The following is a 23,758-nucleotide window of genomic DNA, read 5'->3' as shown; positions in this document are numbered from 1 at the left end:
TTTGGGGGAAATTGAAATAATGCAACTCATATGAACATTGTGTGACTGAATAGAAAAATCTGATAAAACCTGTTTCTTGCTGACAGACAGACTGGACTCTCTGACTTCAATTGTACCCCAAATAAAAGTTAATGGGGAAAATAGATTATGAAGAAAACGGTTATTTGTGTTCATTGTTCAGAACTACAATTAACTCAGCAGATCAAACATAAAACTTGTCGTGGCTCACTTGATCTTATTCCGTTTTCTCTCTCTTCACTTATTAGCCGACTACATTTGCTGATGGCAGATGTCCCATGCAGATAAGTGGAACAATTAGGTTTTAACATGATGATGGCTGAAAATAGAAGCACCCAGAATACTCAGCTTCTACTGACCATTAATTTCATGACCCTAAACCGCTGGTTTAATGCATTCCAGGAGTTATTTTGGTCTACAATGCCCCCTCAACTTGCCTCTTCCACTCAACTTCTTCTTGTAAGACCATGTCTCCTGCTGGACGGTCGGTGACATTACACCCAGACATTGCTACATAACGCCTGTATAGGGGAATAAAGGATTGTCCCCTTCTGTAGTTGGGAGTAAAATGGAGCTCAAATCAAAAAGATGGACAAACTGTAACAAGGAACAATCAGAGATACTTTACATTGATTTATTATTTTGTAATAATAATAACAGTATAAGTTAAGTGACGGAAGCACCTGTAAGTTCAATGAAGCACTTCAGTCTCACATGAGTGCACACAGTTTCACTTCACCATATCTGACAAATCCTTAAAACACACATTTACTAAGTGACTCTTCCAATGATGCGATTTAAGTGACGAAAGCATGAAAGAGCTTGAAGAACTTGAGGTAGTAAAACAAGACATTTGTTTAACACTAGCAGACACATTCAACCCCTACATCCTGCTCATGCCCCTTAGGGGTTTTAACTGTTGATTCACTCAAATTACAGGGGAAAAAAATAATAATAAAAAAAATCAACAAAAAAGTTTTTTTCCCTAGTGGTAGGCCTTGCACAGTGTCCATTTTATATCCCCATTGTTTTATCCATCACCACTCAAGGCAGGATACTTAAAATTGAGTAATGGTTTCAATTGAGTGACATTGAAACCATTACATATAAAAAAAATATTAACAGCAACTTGCCTGTCCAGAAAACATGCTCTGGTTACATATTGTGAAATCAGAGTCAGTATTATCAATAAAAAATATAGCTAATCCTCACGTCTCATGCCTTTTAGCATGAGTAGGCTGCAGTGTAAAAAAGAATAAACACATGTTTCTGTTTGCATGAATATAATGTGTCAACTTGACAAGATAATAATTGGCTAAATGGCTAGATAATATCTACATATAATTTTAAAAGTGACGTTGCTTTGTATTAGTCAGTGGGAACAGGGTAAATTCCAACGATGTCCCAATTAAGGTATTTAGTAAAGTTCTCCGAGTAAGTAACAACATTACTGTGAAACAAACTACGTATTTGAAACACAGAAGTGAGATGAATGCTCGTCTGGCACGTCTTCAAGTTTAAATCAACTGATATAGACCTCCAGCGTCCCCTATTGTTTGTTATGATTTTAGTTTTTAACCAATCAGAATCACGTTTGCTAACGGAGTCCAAACGTAATAGAGAAGGTCCCTGCCGCTGATTGGCCAGTGATCTTCTTGCTGCGCACTACGTTGGTGTTTGCCAGGGAACGAGGAGGGAGGGGATATTTTAATGGCCGTCAGTCGCGCTACAAAATGCAAAAAGTCCGGATTATCAACTATAATTAGACTATATTAGCTTCGTGTGCGTTTTGGCTGTTTTTATTTGTTAGCTAGCATTGCTCTTAGGACATATTGGAATTGGAGATGTATTTCTAGTGTTGTTTGAACGGACTTTACTCGCTTGGTTTGTGAGCGAGTGGGAGATCAGGCCTCGCCGGCTGGCTATGATGCAAGCGGACGGTTAGCTAGTCGCCGGAGTTGAAAGGTAACTGCTATTCCTTTGTACTTACGATGGATTTTTAAACCTTAATCTCTGTTATCAAATGTTCACGGTAAATAATTTACTCCTATTTCAAATACAGCATTTCACGCACTTGATGCAGTCAAGTGTGAGAGGTAAACAGTAACGTTAGCACAATTTAGCAGTGTTGAAGCTAACGGCTAATAGCTAACTTTATAGTAACTTTACAAGCAGGAGCAGGCCTAGCTATGGTTAACAGACCTAGTTAAATTAACTGTCCCGTCAGCATAACGTTGTGTAATGTAATTAAGTCAAAGTTTTACGAAAGTTAATCCAACTGTTCTAGCTTTGTATCGTATAGCACATACGTCCGATAATGTTATTTGCAAGCTGTGCAGCTGAGCTAGCAAGCTAGCCATGCGAACTTGGTGCGCTGTTAACCAATAGTTTACACATAACTTATTAGCTATCGACAAATAAATTAATTTAGTCGTGCCACTATGAAGATTTATGAATGCTTGTTATAAAGCGTTGCACAATGCTGAGGTTTGATGGTTGTATTTTTACTTAAACTTGCCCGTCAGTCGCACAGTATTTGAGCTGTACGTTGCCTGACGTTTGTTCATTTGATTCACGCTTGGGCGATATGTTGAACCACCTCTGCTTTTATTCACAGGGAATATGTAACACAACGAAACCGATATGACTTCCAGATTCGGCAAAACATACAACCGCAAGGGAGGGGAGGCTAACTCGAAATTTGACGAGGTCTTCAACAATAAAAAACCCACATTGACCACCAAATGGGGGGAGACCACCTATAAGGCTCAGTTGGGGGCCAAAAGGCCTTTAAAACCTGACGTTTCTGAGCTTACCAAAAGGCCCAGGCTCGAGGACAGCGACAGTGACGAAGACCCATTTGGGTTTGACAGTGATGATGAGTCCAAGACTGTAACCACTCACAACGTGGTCAAGTCGGAAGTCAATGAAGGGTCCACGACAAAGACCACCGCAGTGCAGGGCGATGGGACAGCCGCTGTTACTTCTGCACGGGGCTCTGCAAACTCAACAGCCACGTTCACATGTAAGTAAGCAATACATAAACTACACCAACATACACAACACCTGCAATTGTCTTGACAGTTAATTTGCTAGGTGAATCTCTCACTTAATGATTTATCTCATGTCTGCTCCCATTTTATCACATATCTGCTTCATGTAACCATTTGTAATTTTCTTCTCCATTCACAGCCAAGCAAACCTCCGAAGAGAATGTTAAAAATAACCAGTCCAGGTACAAAAGTACATCAGATAGCAACCAAAAACCTTCATGCAAAGACTCTATGTCTAACACAGGCCACTCTGGTGATCAGAACTTCTCAGTGGCCCAGAGGCCCATCTCATCCTCTCCTAATGTAGTCCCCTCCCTTAAACTGTCCACTCATGCACCAGGTGGTAGCAGAGACTTTCAGACCTCTTCCTCTTATGAGGGGCTGCCATTGGAAGAAATTAAAAGTGCTGACCTAGAACCTCCCACAGAGCCTCGACCAGAAAAAGTGGATGAAGTTCCCCCTTCTCCATTTACTCTTAGGGCCTCAAACTGCAAGAAATACCTGCGACCCACCAAGTCTAACAAAACGTCCTCCGAGCCTGCTGAAAATAACAGCACCAAGACAACTGAAACAGTGAGTGCCCATGATAAACCCAACAGTGACCTTTCTGCTAGCGCAAGTAGTACTGCTGCCAATGCTAAAAAAGCAGCCAAGCCCGCAGGCAGGGGCGGCGGAAGGGTTCGGGACTACACGGTTCTGCATCCTTCCTGTCTATCAGTGTGCAACGTCACCATCCAGGACTCAATTGAGCGGAGCATTGATGAACTGGTTACACCAGCTGCCCCTGCAGATGTTGGAGAAGCAGGCCAGATGAAGAAGAAGTCAGACACTCTCCCATCCAAACCTGTTAGGTAAGTCATTTCAGTTTCCATGTATATTAACAGCCAGTGTTGCGAAGAACATTACTGAAAAAGGTGTCTGCAAAAAAATTCAATCAAAGATGGTTAAGAGTCTAACTTTTATTCATCTTCGCTATGGGTGATGTGTACAAAAGTTTTATCCAAACATTATTTTAGTTTGACTTAATTTAGTTGTTCATTGTTTTTTTGAGCTCCATACATTTTGTGTTGAGTCATTGCAGATTTTGCATGCATGAGGTATTGACATTCTGATTAAATAACCAACTATCAGGTTGTTGTGCCCCTTATTTAGTGCTTTTTCACTCACACTTTATAACAGTGTGCCTGTGACCATCCTATCTTCAACCGAACTGGATCTATTACTGAATTGTGTTAAATAAAATGTGTTCAGCCGCGGAGGAACAAAACACACACTGTAATATTTGTATAGACCTCAATATTGATGCTTGAAAGGAAACAATCAGTCTAAAAGCTCAAGTGTGGCATTGTAATACCGTCTCTGCAGTTACAAAGTGGAATTGAATTGGATGTGGCTTTCAAGTAGTAGAGTTACTTGCTCCAATGCTTTTATTCAAACTGCATGTCAAGTACGTGGTGATGTTACCTACTGTTTAAGTCGAAGTTGTTGCTTTGATGATAGTTTGAAATTGAATGCAAGTTTGAGATCTGTACATGTTTTTTACTGTTTGTAAGGTGGATCCGTTTGACATATTACAATGAGTAGCCCAGAGAAAACTAGCAAACATAGTGATGAATGTTAAATCCTATGACTGAGAACCAAGTCAAAAACAAAATTCAAAATTCCAGGGGTTAGTATATTACAATAGTATAAATCTAGATAGATGTTAATAATAATATCATTGCATACATTTTCACATGTAATTTGTGTGGTCCATTTTAGTTCTCTTTTGCATCATGTTTGAGTGGTTTCTAAACGGTAAAAATGTGGTATATTCCTAATGAACAGTTTTCAAACTTTAGGAGGTTTATGTTACAAATGTTTGGACTCCTACTTCTGTTATCTTCTGTTATTTGTTTAGCTTCAATGGGTGCTTTTTGTTTTGTTTGTCCTGGTCCAGTTCCCCCTCTTTCCCACTGTCCCGGTAAAATAAAATAAAACAACAAACAAGAAACAAATCCTTCACTCTTTATGTTCCAGATTCAGACCCACCCAGACAAAGACCAAGAAGACCAAGACTGAGACGAAGCTAGAGTTTTTTGGCTTTGAGGACAAAGAGGAACAGGGGGAAGAGGAGGGGTCAGAAGGTGCCAAGGCAGGCAAGAGTAGCTACAAGATCAAGTACTTTGGTTTTGATGACCTGAGCGAGAGTGACAGCGATGAGGAGTGCACTCAGGCCAAAGAGAAGAAGGCCAAGAAGGCGGCTGCAGCCTTAGCTGCACTGAGCTCCAATGTGGACAGCCCTCATACCAGTGACTCTCAGGACAGCCAGGCCAGCAGCAATACAGGTGAAGTGGTTAACAAATTCACTTCTGTGTAATTTTTGGTGATATTGTGATCATGATATTGTAGACTGATGCACCACAGTTTGCAGCAGAAACTTCTAAAACATGCTTTTTTAAAAATAAAAGCCATATTGGTCAAGTGCATTTTCAAATGAATGCCTGTTTCTCGGCATTAACAATCTGGTTTATCCGACAGATGCTTTCGACTACTCTGACGACTCCAGTCCTGGCGGCGCTGAGGGGCAAAAAGGACGCTCAGGGAAGCAAAGTGACAAATCCAAGGACAGTGCAAGTGGACTCAAAAAGATCTTCAGTGGACCCAAAAAGGTAAATGAGTCTTATAACCTGCTTCTTTCTCCTGGCCAGGGCTTACCTATTGGTCAGGTACATATTTATCGGTACTCAGCTTTGTCATATGTTGTGTAATGCCTATATTTTCTTTACATCATATTTTGCTGTAGCTTTGGGTTATTTGTGGTCCGTTTTCCCATTTCTTTGCAATTACTGTTTCTACATCGACAAAACCAAGCACATTGTCCTTGCAACATATAGTCACGTGCGTGTCAGGAAATGTTTTGTGCTGCTTTGGAACTGTTGTGCTCCACACGGAGGCCGCTGTTGTCTTAATCTATCATCATGATTGCAGCATGCACTCTTAATGTGTTTTAGTTGTCCTAATTTACAACATTAACTTGAACCTAGGATGTTTAATGGAGGTTCCATTCTGATGGCAGCTATCCATCAGAAAATTAATGAACGTACACTAACATTATATCAGGTTTTATGCTTTTGCTCTGTTTTGATAACTTACCAATTCTTACTGGTTTCCAGTCCCCTGCTAAAGCTGTGTACAACGCTCGTCACTGGAACCAACCTGAACCTGAAGAGATACCTACGCCTCCATTGTCTCGATCCCAAACTGCTCCGGTAAGCTATTGCAGCCTCAGTTGTGTTTGATATTGTAATATGGAGAAGGCTTTTCTGGTTTGAAGGCTGCATTACAGCAATGTACTTTAATTATCTGAAAGTACCAGGCTGTATTTACCATCACCATATTAGTCATTACATCAACATTACTGATTATTATTAATCAAGAATGTCATTGTGTAAATATTTTGTGAAAGCACTACAATATTCATGTAAAATATAAAGTGAGTTTCTCTCCATCGCTCTAGTTTAATGTTCTCATTTGAAATGCATGCATTCATTATTCACACAAAACAGAACAGAATTCCACATTCCCTACTGTCTGACACAACCCAGGATATTGTTTATTGGTCTCTTAGTAGTCAGCAGATCTCTTTAATTGCTTGAATAGTCTCTTTCTGTTCACATAGTTGTTTTTCCAGACAAGTGACATGAATTCCCCACATGGAAATAAATGTTTGTTCAGAGTCGAGCTAATAAGAGAGAGGATTTAAAAGTACTTTTTAACTTTGCACTACCTCATCTGACATATGTTAACAGCACTTATTAAACACTTGTCTGTTTAACAGACTATTCAGCTGTGGTAAATCTTGCGGACATGTTGTTAAACCGATTTTGTTACTGTGGTTTGAGCCCTATTTCTCTGCCTTTTTCTTCCGCAGGCAATTTTATCAAGCAGCAGCAAGGACAGCAACTCCCATAAAGATGATGGCTTGTTCAAAGCCCCTCCACCGCCGCCAAAAGTCATTAAGTCAGAGACCATCCCCACGCGACTCCACCAGGATATTGTCACTGCGCTCAAGTGCAGGAAGGAGCACAAGGAGGTGAGTCTGGAGCACACCAATGTTCTTGGACGTCTGCTGAGGAACAGAGGGTGTTTGAGGCAATGTCTTTCTCGGCTAAATGCTTATTTGTTTTAGTTTTTGCTCCATAGGTTTGCATGCTGCTGTAATTTGAATCCCTCTTCTTCATACTCAGCCAAGCCCTATTTCCCCATTGATGCAGGTTATAGTGAAGGGGTGTAATTTATTAGATGCATGACAAAATCAATGTTTGTTACGTGCACTTATTTGTGGATTGGAAGAAGGAATAAGGACTGTAGCTGTTCATTTGAACTCTCCTCCAGCTTGTGTCATTTACAGATCAGCCACAGACCCCCTGAGGTAAAATGGCTTCAGCAGGGCTGTCACCACATACTGGTGTTATCTTAAATCCGGGTCCTCCCTCCCTGTGTCGAGCTGAGTGCGCACACAGCATGAATGTTTACACTGGTGAACAAACAGTCAACTGCTGAACCGGCCCCAACTCCACATGCTGAGGTTTTATTGATGAGGGGTATTAGCACAGTCAGCTATTGCTGGTAATGGAAGCAATAGAGGGAACTTGCGACAATGAGAGCAATTATCTCTTAGTATTAGTGTATTTGTGTGTGTGTGTGGATTGTGACTCAGGACAGATGCACACCTTCCCAATTAGCTGTAATTAATCCGCTTCCCCTTTTACCAGCTCTACACGGTGGTGCAGCACGTGAAGCACTTCAATGATGTTGTGGAATTTGGAGAGAATCAAGAGTTCACAGATGATTTTGAGTACCTGGAGACAGGGCTGAAGAGCAGTCAGCCACTCAACACAAGATGCCTTAGGTAAGTGGAATAAAACACTTAGTGCTGCCTTTTTTTGTGCAGTTCTACAGATGAGCACTTAGATGCTCTAACTCTGCTCTGACATAGTTATTTTTTCTCATGGCCTGCTGATGGTAGTGATTTGTGTGAGTACCAAGTACCTCACTAAGTTGATTGAATGACACACCTGTCACTTTTTATTTCTTCATGTATTCACCAAGCCTATTTATGAAGCAATTACACGAACAGCTGCTTTAGTTGATCAAAGCTGTGAAATTAGCTCATTCATTAAATAAACGAAAGAATGATAATTATTATTATTAAAATAATGGAGAGCAACTGGAGGTAGCAATTAGGGATGCAACAGTTCTCAATATAATATTGAGCCGTGGTACGCCATGCATGATTCAATACGCACTTGTGAATTGAGGTATTTTCGGTTTTGCAATACAATTTCATGTTTCCATGCTTTGTATTTCTCTCTGAATTGGCTCTGTCGGCGCTTTAGAGGAGCACTTGAACGGGTAAATATCAAATCGCTATGTGCAGTGGGGGCGTTTATTGCACAAGATTTGCAGCCCTTTTCCGTAGTTAGAGATGCGGGCTTCCGTCACCTAATCAAAACGCTCGATCTGCGCTACACTGCCATCGCGCACATTTTTCAGCACTAATGTAATTCCAGACTTCTATAAACCAATGCGGAAAGGGATTGAAGTGGAACTGGTTAAAGCACAGAGCCTACCACTGACCACGGATAGCTGGACCCCCTCGGGACACTGTGACGGTCCACTATATGTCGGAGTGGAGATGAAGAGCAGTACTCCAAACCTTTCCCCTGCATGAAAGCCGTACAAGCTCTCACTTGGCAGAGAAACTGACCAATGCAGAGTTGGAGAGGCCAAACATAACACTTATTTGTTTTATTATTAATATTTTTATTTATTTATTTATTTTATAACGCAATACCCTTGAATTTGTCTGAATGTTAAAAAAAAATCCTTCCTGCATAAGCTAAATAAATAAATAATTTTGGAATATATAAATAGCAATTTTTGTTTCTCCTTACGCACAAAATATGTACCGAAACAGAACCGTAACCAAAGAACTGAGGTAGTATTGAACCGTGGGCTAACTGTGTTGTTGCATCTCTAGTAGCAATATAAATAAATGTCTTTAAAGAGACCTCAGACAGTATAAGCAGGTTTATTAACCAATTGTCTTATGTAATGGTGACAGGTTTTGCACTACTTGATACAGAATCATTCACTTTTTTAATAAACACAAAAATAATGACCCTGTAATCAGGCTGTATCTGTGTACCCCAATTTATTTTTCTTCTGTTTATGCATCTCACGTTGGTTCCACCATGTGTTGGGGTAATGTGCTGAGGTGAAGCTGTTTTTTCTGTAGTCTGATAAAGCACACACACTCTCTCTCTTGTGAGAATCAAATTCACTCAGCAGAGACAACCTTGACTTCAGGAAAAGCTGCATGGAGTCCAACCTCCTGTAGTGCTTAGTATTTATTTGTTTACACATGGAGAGGGAAGAGGGTGAAAAGAAGGGGTAGAAATACCAGATGGAATGAACAAATGTTCATTTCAAAGTAGGCTATGCAACATTGTCTCATTCATAAGTATTTGACCCAACCTTTCTGTAATCCATCTCTCCTTCTGTTTCTCTTCCTCTCCCGCTGCTACAGTATAATCAGCCTTGCCACGCGGTGTGCCATGCCTAGTTTCAGAATGCACCTGCGGGCCAGAGGGAAAGTGGCACAGGTCTTCAACATGCTCAGTGATGCTCCGCAACACCCGGTCAGTAAATGTCTTTTCTGTCACCTGCTTCTTAAATTTCACATTGTCATCTCTCTCAAAAAAAAAAGACTAATGTTACAAATGTTTGCCTTGTTTTTAGTCATTTCTGTTTTTGTTGTTTGCCTTGTCCCGGATGAAAAAAATATTCTCTTATGGTTGAGTTCCAAACTTGAATCGGAGTGTTTAATGGGAGTTTTAACTATGATATGTTGCTGGTGCAGTTAGCTACCTAATAACTCAAAAGTGCTGGGAGACCACAGACTTAATCTCATAGAGATGTGAAGTAGGGCTGCAACGATTCATCGAGTTACTCGATTAACTCGATTATGAAAATTCCTCGAGGCAAAACATCTGCCTCGAAGCCTCGTTAAATTCCTATGACGCGCCTATGTGCAGGGATCCGATTGTTCCACACGGACCGTTGTTCAGGAAGCACACCAGCGCGTCATACACGGTCATTCATTCTGAATTTAGTTGGCGCGATGGCGGAAAGTCAGACTCAGAATGTCCGTAAACGACAGAGAGTATCGGGGCTAAACAACGGTATCCTGCTTGTCCATGTGAGCGATTTATTTCTGACAACAAAACGAATGCGTAAAGTTGTAAAATGTGTGACTAGATGTCTCCTCGTCTCCGTGGCGCATTTATCCGTTTTGTTTATGTATATCGATCACTTCTCATCCGCCATCTTGCGAGTGACGTATAGAGTTACGTTTATGCATCGGACGCTCGTATTGGCTCCCGTAGCAGCTTTTACAGCCAATCGGAAAGCCTGATTTACGCTTGGCCGTGAGTTGTTGTGTTTGCCCAAACAGACGGAGGGGTTCAAAGCAGAGAAAAGAACGGTCAAACAGTTACTGTAGTGATAGAGAAAGCTAAATACATAAATGGCACAGAAGAAGTACACTATATACACACATATTTAGGGCAGGGAGAGGAAAGGGCCATTGCTGGCAAAACAAAACGTAAATTAAATGTTATCCATGTTTTATCCAAGTTGATTTAACTGTATTGTTGTTAAATTCTCACTGGCACTTAATAAATGGGCTTAGTTTTGGAGCCAAATTTTGGAGTTGGAATGAATACCTCTGTTTATTTTTTTTAGAAATGCTTGATCATTTTACAGCCACATCATTTTCATTATGCATTATTTGTTTTGGTTGTTTAAAAACGCAATTTTTTTTTATCCGATTCCTCGATTAATCGATCGATAAAGTGCTAAATTAATCGATTACAAAAAGAATCGATAGCTGCAGCCCTAATGTGAAGGTGGTGTTCTCTGAGACCTTATTCCACATGCCTATAATCTGCAAGCATTTCTCGTCTATCCCAAGAGTCCCCTTATAAAAACATGACTCATAGATGCATCCGATGTGGACAATTCTGAATCGATTCACAAATGTCAAAAATCTATTTTCTAAATGTTAATTGATAAAGTAAGCTATGCTAACACCGTAGCTGCTACATAAAAACCTGAACATAACGTCGTCTCGGCATAAATACAGCAGCAATCTTGTTGTCTGTTTCACGGACAGTCTCTGGTTTTACTCATAGTTTGTTTGGTATCTGTATGAAACATAAGATACTATCTCACGGTGCCGGGACAACACAGACCGCTACGCTGTGTTTGCCACCATTATCGATTCACTGATCAGTGAGAGCTGAATTCCAAGCCATATTTTTTACAATGTGTTGAAATGCAAGCGGCATAAAGTAGCATATCATTGGGATACGCTGCTTATTACCCATAAGTGGAGGATTTTGTGATAAGAGAAATCTTATTCTAATCTTTGACTGAGAGCGGCTTTTTCTTTAATGACGCATAGAAGAAAAATGAATCTGTTTATTTTGTTATTATCAATGACCAAAAGTAGCCATGTTTTAGTATGATAGTTGAAACATAGTTCCATAATGTGTTGAAATGCACGCTGCATTGATTATTGCATTGAACGCTTTTTATTTTTCTATAGGCTACAGCAGGGTCCCCCAATCAGTTTTAACTGAGGGGCAAATTATGTCCAGATTGCCAATTTTTTTTTTTTCTTTTTTTTTCGTTGGACCACTAAACATTGTTCTATGTGCAAATGTTATTATTGTTCCTGCTATTATTAGAAGTATTATTATTGTAATGATAGTACTACCAGTGGTAGTTGGTTGTAGTAGCAGATTAGTAGTCATAGCCTGTGTTGAGGGACAGATAAAAAATGCACACTTGAAAGAAAATAGTCCAATATCAACGCTGGAGAATATTTTGATCAACAAAATATGACCAGTTTGTTCAACAACAAAAAAGCAACAGCACTACAGCAAGTGGTGCACAAGAGGAAAAAAAAGATTGTATAACAGTGGAGTTATCGATTTTTGTTTGCAGCGTCTTGCTTTCGTCTTGCAATTTGCAGACGGTCCAGCTCGGAGGACGGATTATTATTATTTTTTAAATCTGGGTTTTGGTCCTTGTTGCTCGTAGTCTATGATATAACGGTGGGATACTTTCCTCTTGCGGGCCGGATTTGGCCCGCGGGCCGCTAATTTGGGATGGCTGGGCTACAGTATACTGTTTCTCCCAGGGATTTGCTCATTGCCTGTAACAGGAGGATTTTGTCTTCATAGAAAGTCATCTATTTGTGACAAAGAAAATGTTCTTTGTCACAAATAGATGACTTTCTATGAAGACAAAATCCTCAGGTGCCAAGAGATTCCCACCTCTAATAGATAGTATCTATAAGGGAACTCTTGGGATAGATGAGAAATGGACTGATTCATCCGATTTTTAATAGTTATTTCAGAAATTAATGACTGGGTTCGTAAAAGCTTTTTTGCCTTTTATTATAGTGTTTTCTATTAGTTGTACAGTTTTGAAATACAAACATCATTGCTTCAAATCTACATTTTAATGTGTGTTCAATTTATCATGGCCATATCATTTATCTGATATTGTTTTTTTGTTTGTTTTTTTTCTGACAAGACACACAGATCTGCATTGTTAGACAGACTGTTGAGTATTTTTAACTGGCCTAAGTAAAAGTGGATGTGTGATCTTCATGTTATGAAGCAGCTTTATAAGACTGCTACATTTATTCTGACACGGGTGTGTGTTTTAATTTCTTGCACATCCCCTCAATATATGCTAATGAAGAGGATGTTTAATATCGACATGCTTGCAGTTATTAAAAAAGTAATATTTAATTTTTTAATGACTACATTCATAGCAAAGCATTGAGGAGTTTAGTACAGTTCAGTGATCCCTGAAGTGTCTTAGAATTCAGTATTTGAAGTGAAAATGGACACATGCGATGGTAGTTGATCGGTATTCAGCATTTTTTCAGCTTCTTCAGGGTGTTCAAACCATTGATCACCACGTCCCACCTTTTGTGCGTACGGCACCACCTACATCACTTTGTAAAAGTCTGTCTCCATCATTCTATTAGAACCTTGGTCTGTGCACGGCTTCGCTGATGTACATTCTCAGTCGGGATCGTCTTAACATGGATCTGGATAGAGCCTGTCTTGAGCTTATGATCAAGCTACTGGAGCTGGACCAGGACTACTCAGCCCACCAGGATCAGCTCACCCCAAAGGAGGTTGAAAAGGTCAAGGAGAAGATCCGGAAGCTGTGTGAGACCGTGCACAACAAGCACCTCGACTTGGAAAACATCACGGTGGGTTGTCCTTAAATTTATTTAAATAAAACCAAAAAAGCTTCTCCTCCTGGATATATTTTTCAAACAAGTAAGCTTTAATGATTCTTTTACAAGTAAAACTTCATAAATTCGTAAATGGCTTTGTTAGAAATGTTTTTGTAAAAGCCTCACCTGTCAAATTTAGCATAAATTGTTAATCTTGTCTCATTTGTTTTTAATGCACCATGTTCTTTCCTTCTCCTTACTTGTTCCTGAAAAAAGACCAAGCACCTGTTTGTGGAAGATATATTGCGTTCTCTGTAATGAATGGTTGCATGTAGATGCTGTAATTGAAGTAATTATAATCGTTGAACATCAGAGTGTTAATATTTGAAAGTTGATATGAAGAATGGCTGGGTTTCTTATGAAGATTATGTTGTTGAGCTGTACTGATATCACAGTCACAAATTAAAACCAGGGGCACCAAAAGACACTAATGGCTTTATTGGATAAATTAAAGTCATAACATTATCCACATTTGCTCCTTTTATATTCCTTTTCAGCAAACTTAAATGGATAGAAGTAGACTATATTTTCGGTGGCAATGATGATTAAACAGTCAAATTGTAATGCAGGCATCTATGGCAATATTACCAAATAACTATAAAAACATGTATTCATGGCCTCATCACACAGATTTCAGGTATTAAAAGGTGGTAAACAGTTTCATGCCAAATTAAAAACAAAAAGTGTATGCAAATTTTGCATGTTTTTTCTGTTGTAGACCGGCCACCTGGCCATGGAGACATTGCTCTCTCTAACCTCCAAAAGAGCTGGGGATTGGTTCAAAGAAGAACTGCGACTACTGGGCGGATTGGACCACATTGTTGACAAAGGTCGGTGTGTGGGATGAATAGTATTCAGAATTCTCTATGCTTGTGTGCATGTGTTGAGATTTGCTTTCCAAGTTCAAATGCCACTGCTGTTGACTTTCATCTATCCGTCAAGATGTGAAATAGTCCTGTGCCTTGTGTATTTTGTGTTACCACAGTTAAAGAGTGTGTGCAGAACCTGAGCCAAGAGGATGATAAGGAGAACCTTGTAGCATCTCTTTGGGGGGCTGAGAGGTGCCTGAGAGTACTTGAAAGTGTAAGTACTCCTCTGTCAAGTTTCCTCTTTCATACCAGAGTCAAAAATGAGTGACACTCAAGGACAAGAGTATATGAGAACTGTGAAGAGGATGGTACGTGTTATTGTTGCCATTTATTAAAGGCTTTGTTTATAAAAGAAACAATATTTTTTATATAAAATGTCACCGATCAAAAGTCTGAACCAAAAAAAAGGGTCTCCCCTCATTTTCTTTTTCTTGAGCCTTTCAGTGCACTTTCCTATCTATTGATTTTGATCTCTCTTTCATCTTATGCCAACAGGTGACAGTGCAGAACCTAGAAAACCAGGGTTACTTGATTGCCTACAAAGACTCTCAACTCATTGTCTCCTCTGCCAGGTGAGCAACGAATACAGCTTGGAGCCATTATTGACGGGACATGGTCCTATACCGAGCCACTGACAAATATAACGGTGCATTCAGTTTAGCTTTGTACTTTTTGTAAGAATATTGAACCCATCATATTAAACCGTGTCCTCTGGGTTCTTTAGGGTTTTTTAATTGCATGCCTGTTAATAAAAACAACTTAACCCCATTGACGCAAAGGATAATAAGCATCTCATCGGAGCAAATAAAGATTTATCGACAAGTGTGCATCTTCTAAAGCTTGTATTAATATTTATATATTGGTGAACACAAAATGTGTGTTTATAAAGGGAATCTGTGTTCTTAATTCTCCAGCGTGTCGTCACTGCTTATGTTTATCTCGTCCTCCTTGGTCGTTCACCCATGTGCTTGTTCTCTTCAAAGTGTACCTAATTCTGCCATATAACTTTGCTCTTTAATTTCTCTCATCAGTATTTTTTTTTCTTGCATTCACCAGAGCTTTGCGGTACTGTGAGGATATGATTCAGCGATACAGCAGGGCGTTAAACAACAGCTCCCTGTCATCGTCTGGTGCAACACTGCCCCACTGCAGCTTCAGTAATGTGGGCAAGGCTGTGGAGGACTGCATGAGGGCCATCATTGGAGTGCTGCTCAACCTTACCCACGACAATGGTATTCTCATTTACTACTTTGTGTGTACTATGTTTTGCCTTTTATTCGGTGTTTGTTGCTTTTTATCTGGCATCTTTTATGGTTTTATGGTTATTAACAGCTGGACAATGTCTTGGTATTATGGCTTACAGTTTGTTTATGTGCTATTGCATTCTCAATATTGTGATGGATTGTATCAATATTTCACTTTATTCAAATAGACCTCAACCGTATCCACCCAGGCTTCAAGTGCTCAGCAGCGTGTTGACTAGTATGCGTGGAGTTTAATAATGATATTGTTTTTATCTGCAGAGTGGGGAAGCACTAAGACAGGTGAGCAGGAGCAGCTAAACGTAACTGCTCTGAATTGCGTCCTCCGAGTTCCACGCTACATCCCCCAGGAGCAACGCTTTGACGTGCGAGTACTGGTAAGGAGCAAAACAAAACACCACCACCTCATTGTTAATTGATATTCTACAAACCCACGTTTGCTCGGTGTGTATCAGGGCTTGTATGTACATGTCTCATTTGTGTATTTTGTTGTGTATACCAGGGTCTGGGGCTACTAATTAACCTTGTGGAGTATAGCTCCAGGAACCGCCACTGTCTGGTGGACATGGAGTACGTGGTCGACGACACCTGTCTGGAAGACAGCCTGATGCAGCCTGCTGACCCAACACAATCGGACACAGCGTCAGCGTTGGCCCCGCCAAGCACAGCTGAGACTGAAGGAGACGGAGCTGTCAAGCCCAAACCCTCTGGTGCTTTGGCTGCCCTAGTGCAGGTAGGAATTTTGCCAGGACTCATTAATAATTATTGCAGCAGCTATTTTTTTTGGTCTGGCTATAGGTATTTCTTTCATAATTTCTTTTGAAATAAAGACGTGAGCAGACATGGGTAGGGATGAGCAGTCTTTAAAAAATTAAGTCTGAAGTTTGACAGCCTGAACACGAGGTACTACCTGTAAATTGATGCAGACTAATTTGTGGATTTGAATTTCAAGATAAAAAACTTAATTTATTAATATTTTAGCTTTATAATTGATATGACTTTAACCAAACTCCTTGCCTAACTGATTCATTAGCACAAAGTTTTGTGGAAGCCTGTAAGGAACCTGAGACTAAAATAGTGAATAATTTTAAAGTTACCTTTCGCTGCCAAGTGAGTTCTTGGCATTCACAGATGCTTTCTGACCCCACTTTAAATATATACCTTGGCTATCATGCATAACTGCTATCCCTTTATCCCCTTTAATTCATTAAAATCTGCTGTGTTACCTGGCTCCAATTAAAAAGTTTGTTATGTGGAGTTCACATCTGTTTACTTCTCTCTGAATCATAGCTCTTCCTGGAGAGGGAGCGCGCTGCCATTCTGGCTGAGGCTAAAACTGACGACCTCATCAGCGAGGCGCCCAAGCCGGCACCGGACCAAAGTGGAGAGTGGAAGGAGACGTCGGGAGAGATCCAGTGGGTGGCAGCCGAACCAAACGACAGCCAAACGGAGAAGAAAGAGGAGGAGAAGAAAGAGGAGGAGGATGAAGAGTTGGATCTAAATAAAGGTAGACGTTTGTTTGTTTGTAAGTTGTCTGTGTGCATGTAAAAGGATAAATGTGTTTAACGTTGCAGTGGAGATTACTCTGTGGCAACAACTCAATCACCTTTTGTTACCTCAAGTAAGGTTGGAGGGTTTCTTTCACAAAACTGCAGAACACCTGGATTATAAAGCTTTTAACAGAGTCCAAATGATGTATTGATAATGATCAATATTTGGATCCTCAATACCCACATTATTTCTCTGCAGTTGAGCTGTTGTATGCTGTATAGAAAATTGTGCAGGCGCAGGAACTCCATTGCAACTCAATGTGCACCAATAGCTACGTTGTTCATACGGTTGACTCTCAAATTGAGAATTGCAAACCTGTTTACTTTTTTGATGTTCCATTGAGTGTGGCTACCAGCAAGCACAACAAACAATTTTTTAATCAACCTTTATTTCAACTTGGAATTGCATTTAGCTTGAGACCTCGTTTACAATATGTTTATAGAGTAAAAAATAACAAACAATTATATGCAGCAAGAAACGCATAATAAATAAATTATAATTGAAGGCAGATGAATCGGATAAAATGAGAACTGGAAGTGAAATTTGACGTCAAATTTGTCTTTTCCCTAAGGGTAAAAGTGAGGTTAGCTTCAGATTGTTCTGCACGTTATTCCGTGTTGCAGTGCACAATAAGAAAAAATTGATTTTCCAACAGCTGGCACCTGTTACGTAATTCAATCATTTGAGCGTGTTTGATAAGGGCCCGCATTAAAAGACAATGACAAAGCAATGTAAGGGGGTTAATCATGCAGTACGGGCCTTTTATAAATAAATAAAACCCAGTGTCTATCACGTCTTATAGAAAGAGAGAGGGGGGACCACCCAACCGTAGCATACAGCTCACAATAATGAGTATTATAATAACTCTAGCAATAAATCTTGGCATCCATGGGTGTGAGCGTAACAGCTGAAGCATGCATGTATAAAATGTTGCCTTAATCCCATACTGATGGGAAAAGTTGTTCTAAAATACAGAGGAAAACATTCTTATCCTTATAGAAGAAACCAATTTTCTTCCTTAACCTGCTCACCAGTGTAGTGGCATGGGATTTAAAAGTTACCTTCTCATCGATCCAAAAACCAAAAGTTGTGTTCCATTTTTAGTAGAGATGAAGAGATTATCATAATCAATATTTTTGGTTCTGTTGAAAAGCATGAATTTAGTTATAGTTGCATAAAGAGCCTGATTCATTATTATTGAGAGCAACTTGACATTCAGCAGAGCAGCACTGACAGGATTTAAAAGCAGAGGATAACCATCCACATTATAGCACAAAATACAATCATCAGCAGAAAGATGTATATATCAGCCAGTACAGGAGAAGCATTATCATCTATAGAAGAGTGAACAGGACAGACCCTGAGATTGATCCTTTTGAGAAACATAAATTTAGATTGAACATTTCCTGTATCCACACACTCTCATGGGGCCATGAGGTAACTCTGAAACCATGTATGTGCATTACCATCAAATCCAATACTAATGAAGTCTCTTTAAAAGCAGTATGATCAACTGTATTGAATGGCTTTTGAAAGATCAATAAGAATGGCCGCTCAGTGGTTCTTTTTATCCAAAGTGTGCAGAGAGGAATGATTTAGCTGAACATTTACGAGAACAGGGTTGGCAATGCTTTTCATATGAGCTTCTTTTTTCTTAATTCATTTTTTTTTATCAGAGTGCCATGTTAACAGTTTAATTATGTGACTACATAAACATAAAAAAAGATCTGTAATAGTATTCCATTCATATAGGCAACATGTTTAAAAAACATGTTCCTCCTATAATCAGGACATTATTACATATAAGAGCATTACGAGAAGGCTGCAAACTTCATGAAACCTTCCACATATGACTTGAAGTCATTCACACTACCAAACTTCTACCCATGTTGTACATCAGTGATAAACGCAACAAATGTTTTTTTTTTTTTTTTTACCCCCCTCTGGTTGGAAATGATATGCACTGTTTTCCATTCTGCGATGAAAGGCAACAAACAAACTAACTGTGACTAACAGGCCACGCAGCTGCCGATGGCTGTGAAAGAGGTAATTTGGCGTGCGGTTAAGGGGGCACTTCAACATTTCCAAAAAACACTTACACACTTATTGCTAGTGTCCCATTGGTTATGCTATGTGTGCCTAAAGTTGCTGACCCCTGTACTAGACATTCTAGTGTTGCTGCTAGCATGATAATTTAGAAATGGGCCTCTAATTTTTAAGGTCAGCTGTTCCACCACTTTTATGAAGTGGAGTTAATTAAGCAGGCTTCCAGACCTGAGGCACTGTGCCAGTTAAAACTGAGAGGTTAAAAATATAAGTTATGGTGCAGACTATAAATGGAGCAGGAAGCTTTAAAACTAAAAAGCTACGGTTCAAGTTTATCCTCACCTACCATATTCTTCAGATCTTCAGCTGGTAATGCATTGACCACATCACCATGAAGAAAACAGATGTTACATAAAACATGGCTTCGGTATTAACTGGGTGTTAGGATCAACAATGGGCATCCTGTATACATTTTAACAAACAGTTTACCGGCTGATGCAAAATGTTTATTCAAAACGTATTTATTATCAGATATTGAGCACCAGTCTGCTGTGTTGAGGAGAGGAAAAAGGAAAAAAAAACTTTTGGTTGAGATAATTCACTGCCTCCCAGAATTGTGTTGGATTTTAGTATGATTCAAGAGCTAAAAACCAATAGATTTTTGCCAATTTGCATTTGTTTGTAAGGTGCCTAAAGGCAAGTCAGTGACCTGGATCCCCAGTATGTCTGGCAAGAAAACATTGCCACAGTGCAGCCTGTTGGGTAACTGAGCAGTAAATTACAGCTACAGACAAAGTCCTTCTAACAGGAATGCTTTTAGCCAACATTTATATCCAAAGTTGTTACCACGAGCAAGAAAAGAGTCGGTGTATGTATCTGTAATTGTGCCTATTTTCCCTTTGTTTGCTGTAGCTCTGCAGCATGCAGGCAAGCATATGGAGGACAGCATCGTTGCCTCCTACACTGCTCTGCTGCTGGGCTGCCTCTGCCAGGGAAGCCAGGTGAGAATATTCGACACACATACACAATATGATTTAAGATTATTATTCATACATGGAAGATATTCATGCCGTTGCTCACCCACCTTTCTGCCCCCTTCAGATAAATGTGACTACTGTGAGAGAGCATCTACCTAAAGGGGATTTCTCCATCATGACAGAAATGCTGAAGAAGTTCTTGAGTTTCATGAACCTCACTGTGAGTATGGCTCTCAAGACGGACCTGCCATTAGCATTGCATGAAGATGCCGCCGCCGTAATGATAAAAGAATGTTTCAATTAATTCAATTCTAATATTGTGCTATTATGACAAAAATGAATCAATTTCCTTCCTGAAAGACGCCCTAATTTTCAAACTGACATCAGAGGTGTATTTATTTGTTGTTGATGAGAAGCTAGCCCCAGACAAATTGTCTTCAAATTACAAAACGTCCTTGAATTGGAGAAGCACATTTTTCTGCAGTGTTGAGACTGGGATCGAATAAACATTTTGAGGACCAGTAATTCCACATTTCTTTGTAGTTTTGAATATAATTGCAGTCTTTGCGCTCGTTTTTTTCCCCCCAGTGCCTCCATTCAGGTCCTTTCTGAGAAAACACTATAATTTAGTGGAAAATCGAAGCTTTTATTTCATTAAAAACAGAGATTCAGGAATGCGTAATGTCTGAAGTGGCTGTAAAAACCAATATATGAAAAGGCTTTGTGATTGTCACTCGTTTAAAATGTCTCAATAGCTTCTCAGCTGGTCTAAAATACAGCCTCCAGTGGTGCTATTATAAGGCTTTTGTGGCAGTAATGTGCCATTAAAGGAAACGTGACCGACACATTATCAATTAAATATGATTCTTGTCCATTCAAGCAGAATAATTCAAGTAGTTGTATAAAGGATCATTTCAAACTGAGTAAAGCATTAATATTAAACTGAACGATTACAAAGTCCCAGATGTGCATTTTGCAGCAAATTTGAGAGTGACTCATCCTGTCAGAGCTGAAGACGGGAGCCATCTGTTTCAGAAATATTGCCTTTTCTAGTGAACAGAAGCTCCAAGATCCCCACTGTCTGCGCCTCAAGTCCTCATAAGTAGAGTAGAACACGTTCGCACTCTCACACTTGTTTTTCTGATTCTGTCTCTGCACACAGTGTGCGATGGGCACCACAGGACAGAAGTCCATCACGCGGGTCATCGACTACCTGGAGCACTGTTAACAGACAGCCAGACAGGGAACTCACACTCTGCACATTAAAGGGATCCCAGGCTCTTCTGGTGCCCCTTACCCAACAGGAGCCACAAGGGGTCATTGGAGACTCTGCAGCATTCCTTTGACTTCACCAGATCACTCGATGCTGTGATCACTTTGAGTTGCTACCGATAAAGGCACGTGAACACCCAATATACAAGTTTCAGTCCCTCCCTGGAGCACAGCCTGAACCAAAGCCCTCCTAGCTGACAGACATGCAGTTCCAGTCTACAAACACCACATTCAGAGTCAGAGCGAGATTCATCCTCCGGTTACCGGGAATCGGGCGGAGGCTAGGCTAAAGTTTCAGAAATACTCTGGAATGTCAAATACGAAGATGGGCTCGAAGCAGACCTCTTCTTGAAACATCCCTAAAGGTCCGACAGTGACAGGCCACTGAAGTGGAGTCTCCTGTCCCGCCGCCTGCTGTCGATTCCTGGTCTCTGAACTGGAGTGTGAACCTCTGAATCACATTTTATGGATCATTACATTTTAATCTCTACTGATCCACATCAAAGCCAAGGATGAAATCAGTGATTAGCATGAAAAACAATCATTTTCATGGACGTTAGAATGACGTCTCTGTGTGTGTAAACTTGCGTGGAATGATTTTGAATGCATACATCGATTTACCTAAATGTTTGCAGTTGGCTTGAATGTTTAAGGGAAGGAGAGTATTTTTAATCCTTGATTTTTATGTTCTCATTGTGCCCGTCATGTAAGCATTCTCTTTTTAGATTTTTATGTTTTTCCTTGAGGGCATTTTTTTCCCCACCCAAGTTATGAATTACTTTTAAATAAATCAGGACTGCGTGACATGCTGAATTTCTTTATTTGATTGATAATGGCACTTGGGAATTGCGATTGTGAATTTTAGATTTCCTTCTCACCCATTATCAATTTGGTCATGTCTTTGTTTAGCTTATTTAAATTCCAGTTAATTCAAGCGTATGTAATTACAGTATGCATTGAAACTCACAGGTATAACGGATGTGATGAATTACTCAAAAAAAATAGTTGTGCTTCCTTTTGAATTAGTAATGACGTTTTCCTTTTTTTTTTTTAAATGTATTTAATTTAATGTTTTCTCCTTTTGTAAATGCATAGACTAGTGAGATGCCATTTGTGTCTAAAGTTTCACATCATGTTTTATTAAAATATATCTCATGTGACAGAGCTCAGTGGCTGGGCATAATTACATGTATGTTCCCAATTTAGCTGAATTATGGGTTTGGTTTAAATGTGCAAAATTAATCAAAACTTGCTGCATTTATTAAATGGGAAGTCATTTTTTTAATTCTCATGTTTATGGATGTGGGGGGGATTTCCTGATGGCTTCATGTTTCTGTATGTCCAGCCACCTGTAGCTTCATGTTTTAATCATTGTATCAGGATCTGTCTGCAGTGGACAACATCCATAAGCTCCCATTTATTTATTCTATTGGTGTCATTTGACCTGTAATGATGCACATGAACCTTCAAAACGCCTCTGTCTTGTACTGCTCACATGTACGATCACTGATTTGAATGACAGCCATACCTGTATAAGCAGATTAGTTCTATCTGGTTTGTAGGGCTGCAGTGAACATGGTTGCAACCGTGTTCACTGTTAATTACTTTGCAAAGTTCTGGTCTGAATGGAATTTTGGAATGTAAATACTCCTGTACATAGTGGTTAATGGACATTTAAAAAAAAAAAATGCTTAGACTACTTTTTTCCCTGAAGCTGATATTTTTATTTTATATAATATTTCTGAGTTGTCATTTGGAAAAACAAAAATTGCAGGAAGAGGAAGAAAAAAAAATGTTTGTACCTGTTTCAAGGACATTGTCTTTGGTTACATGTAAATAGTTGTATCTCAAAAAGGAAAAAAAAAAGTTGCTACTTTCAGTACACCCCCCTATGTGTTTTCTTCATTGATTTTTTTAAATTTATTTATTTTTTTAGTGTTTTTATGCACCGGGTGCTCCGGGAGGCAAACCACCTCACCAGACAGCAGGCATGGACTTTACTTTCCTTTTTGGTATTCATGCATGTGGCTGCCACTGAATGCTTAACTTGGTATCCCAGCTTACGTCTGTGCCTGTAACCCTTCAAGGCTTTAAGTGATAGTTTGTGTGGTGAGGGATGCCCCCCCCCCCCCCTTCTCTCTCATCCCTGACAAACTGGCTGGGATGGAGTGAGAGTCCAAAGCGTGGTCCGTATACTTAACAGCACTCAGCGGTGACAGTTTGTGGACACGGCCCCTCAGCTTGACTGACTGCTGCATAATGGAAACAAAAGATTCTTGTTGCAGTCGCTAGCCGAGTCAAACTTACAAATAGCTCGGGGGAGCCTGGGGAATGCGGC

The 23,758-nt window shown here is 39.8% G+C and overlaps 1 protein-coding gene across 1 annotated transcript; it reads left to right on the top strand.

Annotated features, from left to right (window-relative positions):
* The first annotated feature begins 1,705 nt into the window (after nucleotides 1-1,705).
* Nucleotides 1,706-23,307, top strand: wapla (WAPL cohesin release factor a). The gene is made up of 20 exons (XM_084021727.1): nucleotides 1,706-1,983; nucleotides 2,636-3,043; nucleotides 3,211-3,922; nucleotides 5,091-5,398; nucleotides 5,592-5,722; nucleotides 6,227-6,322; nucleotides 6,985-7,146; nucleotides 7,829-7,965; nucleotides 9,646-9,757; nucleotides 13,186-13,416; nucleotides 14,162-14,273; nucleotides 14,429-14,526; nucleotides 14,808-14,884; nucleotides 15,369-15,544; nucleotides 15,836-15,951; nucleotides 16,077-16,307; nucleotides 16,865-17,081; nucleotides 20,084-20,172; nucleotides 20,273-20,368; nucleotides 21,311-23,307. The coding sequence occupies exons 2-20, from the start codon at nucleotides 2,662-2,664 to the stop codon at nucleotides 21,374-21,376; spliced, it is 3,549 nt and encodes a 1,182-aa protein (XP_083877853.1). The 5' UTR covers nucleotides 1,706-1,983; nucleotides 2,636-2,661; the 3' UTR covers nucleotides 21,377-23,307.
* Nucleotides 23,308-23,758: the final 451 nt, after the last annotated feature.

Source organism: Eutrigla gurnardus (assembly GCF_963514095.1).
Source record: "Eutrigla gurnardus genome assembly, chromosome: 11".
In the NCBI taxonomy this organism is placed as follows: Eukaryota; Metazoa; Chordata; class Actinopteri; order Perciformes; family Triglidae; genus Eutrigla; species Eutrigla gurnardus.
Note: the sequence above shows the minus strand (reverse complement) of the source record. Positions and strands in the feature narration are given on the sequence as shown.